The sequence below is a fragment of the Macadamia integrifolia genome, chromosome 7 (genome assembly GCF_013358625.1).
Source record: "Macadamia integrifolia cultivar HAES 741 chromosome 7, SCU_Mint_v3, whole genome shotgun sequence".
In the NCBI taxonomy this organism is placed as follows: Eukaryota; Viridiplantae; Streptophyta; class Magnoliopsida; order Proteales; family Proteaceae; genus Macadamia; species Macadamia integrifolia.
In genome coordinates, this window is record NC_056563.1 from 13,563,318 (window position 1) to 13,566,748 (window position 3,431).

Here is a 3,431-nt window from a genome sequence, read left to right on the forward strand (position 1 = left end):
TACAACAAGCTAAACAACAGAGTGTTTAGATATAAATGAGATCTCTTTAAATTTTAGTAAACTCTTTTTGCTTTTTTGATGAATATCTCATTGATACAGATATAATTATGTATTGCATATACAGAAAGTAAAAGCACATTACTGCCCACACAGAATAGGTAGAATACATAAGGATTTAAATACGGCTCACACAAAATAGTAGAAACAATCACCTAATGAGAGAGAGAGAGAGAGAGAGAGAGAGAGAGAGAGAGAGAGAGAGAGAGAGAGAGAGAGAGAGAGAGAGAGAGAGAGTTACTAGTGAATGTGATTCCTCAGACCATGTAGAGAGCTAGAGACTTTTTTATCTTTTTTGATGAAACGTAGAGAGCCAGAGATGCAAAGAAGTTTTGCGGCAGAAGGTGAGGAAGATAGGTATTCTCTTTTTTGTTGGTAGAAAAAGGGAAAAAGATATTTTTTATTGGTAAAAATGGTAAGGGATATCAGTGAGATTGTGAGAAGATATGTTATATTAGGAGTTTAACTCAATATGAAATAATATATAAAATTAAGTTAAAATCAGGGTTACAACTAGGGTCTTACCTAGGGTCAACATTGGGGAAAATCAGTGTCGGGTAGGCCAAAACCAGGGCCAAAAGTCAGGGCCAAAAAACAGGGTCGGATTCAAGGCGGGCTGGGCGGGCCAAAGACATCAACCCTTACCCGCCCTGACCCTGACTCAAGGTCAAAAATTTCAAGGCCCTCAGGGCCAAAATTTTTGGATCGGTACTTGTTCGGGATTAGGGCAAACTTGCACCCCTACTTGTGGCCCTATGTAAATGTTGAGGTCTCTGAGGCTGAGATAAGGTATCTTTATCTCCCCTGTCCTCGTCGGTGCTAATGGCTCAGCCAGCGGCCCTGATGCAGGTCTACTGGTCTTCCGGTATGGCATTGTGAACCCACTTCTGCACTGTTATGAAAACTGGTCCGGATATTAGGACCCTGCAAACTTGGCTCCTTATGTCAAAACCTCACTCTTCGCGATTAGGTCTATCACCGTGAGCCCACTTCCATCTCCAGAAGAGGAGAGCATTTTCCTCTTCTTCTCCTTGCTCTTCTTTGAGTCTTCTTTCAATATGGTTTTTTGTAAATAAAAGAGCAGAGCAGAGTATCTATGGATCTGGACGTCTCCCTCTTGTGCTTTCAGGTTTCCTCTAAAACCTTTTTGAAAAGGGAAAAAAATGGGTTCAACGTACACACACAAAGCAAAAGATAAGAAAAATGTGGGGGAGGGGGGAGAGATCAGTAACAGAATGAGGAAAATGAATGAAGAGAACAAAGAATGACATAAGATTAATTAAATGAGAGGAAAGTGTGGAAACCTGTAAATAGTCGCTTAATTGCTGAGGCTCTGGCATCGAAAATGTTGGTGACTTGTTCGACATTTGGCTTTTTCCATTCTATCTTCGCCTCCTCTAGTAGTTTGTATCATGTCAAAAAATTTCCTCCTCTAATGAAAATCGCCCATGTGATTCAACAACCAACCTCCTTTCAAGTAAAAATGAACTTTTTGCAAGTCTTATCATTTTTGTAGGAAGGGAAATAAATTAAATTGTAATTTGAAGTAGGATTTAACATACCTGATTAGACCCTGGTTCAAAATTGCAAATTGCTTCTGGTTCAAGATTACAAATTGCTTCAGAAAAATCAATGACCTCCGTCTCGAGTCTCTGTTCCAACTGCTTTGCTTCGTTTTTTGTCGATGAATTCGAATTGCTTCTTCTGCCTTCTTCCATAAAAATCTCTCTTTTCTCAATCTCGATTTCAGACAAATCATCCATGTAAGTTCTTGAGGAATTCATAACATAATCTCCAACTTCTTCTCTATTTAATTGTCGATCACCGTTAAAGTTTCTATCTTTTATCTCGATCTCGCCATCAAAGCTGCTATCCCCTGCGTGATTTTCATTATAGTTTCTTGCATCAAATTTTCCACTTCTTGACGGAATATGACGGTTAATTTTACCCGATAACTCCATTAGACAAAAGAACTGGAACCGATTTCAAGGCAAGGAAGTAATGAAAGAGCGAGGAAGCGAACCAAAACGGGCCCGAAGGAGAGCTATGGAAGTAGAGAGGGGAAATTGGGGAGGGTTTATTGAGGGGAAGGAATTGAATTTGAAGGAGGAAAAGGTCAAAGACGTGATCGCTATGGACTCTCTTAATTTGCTTAGTCAGGAGAACTCATGAGGATTAGAAGGGCAGGACATTCAAGAAATGATTCCAAATTGAGAGGGTGTGAGTTTGAGAAGGTGGGTTCAGTTCGCTTTTTGAACAGTGTCGTCGAAACGCTTTGGTCTCTATCTTTCTGTATAAGCTGGATCAACACAATGGTTCGATGCTTGTGAGGGAGACTTGACCAATTTACCATCTTATAAAGTTTATACAGAAAGCGGAGTTGTGAAGAAAATCGATACTCTCTGAGGGCAATTGTGGATATTGAAATGTTTGCCAAATGAGAAGTATATCTCTCTCTCTCTCTCTCTCTCTCTCTCTCTATATATATATATATATATATATAGTTAAACAGTTGTTATGTATTTTTTATTGAGTGAACTTTGTTTTAGATGTATTATGTATTGAATATATTATATGGGTTCAAGAAATAGGTACAAATGTATAAAAAAACATATACATGTCTAAAAGGATGATAACATATTTTTTTTATGAGATTTCATCAGCCTCTAGGTTAGTTGGATTGTTGGCAGTTTCAATAATAAATTTAGATTTTATCTTATTAATAACACCATCAAGAGCTTTAAGAATAAGAACATCATAGCTAGTCGTCCTCAACCAGTATTGACTTTAGATAACTGGAGTCTCCACTACTAAAATTTTTTATTCCTCAATTCTCTTTGCTATGTTTAAGCAATCTTAGTATTTCTATTATATATTTATTCTTTATGGGTCCACTGATGTCACTTATTGTAACAATCTTTCCACCATTTTAGTTGATGGGTTGGGTTGCCTAAAAATCCAATTTTTTTAATCCATGTATATATAATGAATTGTTGGCCAGTCATGTGCTTTTCATATGCTTGAAATAGGACCTTTATGGTAAAAAGTGTTCCCCTCCTAGTAAAAATATCTTTTCCTACAGATCTCTCAAGATTAACTGATTTTTCAATCACAATTGGAACCAATCATAAAAATTTCTAGAACTAATCATGTATCATGCCATTATCTAGGGATTAGTGTTACACCTGTGCCCTGACTTGGTCTAATTTGAATTGTTGTGATAAGTCTCAAACTAGAGATCGAAAGCACGGCCGGGTTTTGGCTCGCGGTCGCCCATTGCCAAAGGGGGAGAGATGACCTCAAGTGTTCATGCATCGCATGCCAGTCTAATTAAAGGGGATTTGTACCTTCCAATCCCATACGGTAAGTGACTT

General features: G+C 38.0%; 1 protein-coding gene across 3 annotated transcripts in view; it reads right to left on the minus strand.

Moving 5' to 3' along the window:
- LOC122084012 overlaps positions 1–2,323 on the minus strand; it is a 4,966-nt gene extending 2,643 nt beyond the window's left edge. The window contains exons 1-3 of one of the 3 annotated variants that reach the window (XR_006141802.1): positions 1,620–2,323; positions 1,362–1,527; positions 57–1,200 (exon numbers count right to left, since the gene is read on the minus strand). Coding sequence is in view for 1 of the 3 variants with exons in the window: in XM_042651991.1 (XP_042507925.1) it covers positions 1,376–1,489; positions 1,620–2,018 (513 nt within the window). In the remaining 2 variants the exon portion in view is untranslated. Of the gene's footprint in view, positions 1–56; positions 1,201–1,361; positions 1,528–1,619 lie in introns of those variants that run through there. The other 2 variants (XR_006141800.1, XM_042651991.1) reach the window with 2 other exon arrangements.
- Positions 2,324–3,431: the final 1,108 nt, after the last annotated feature.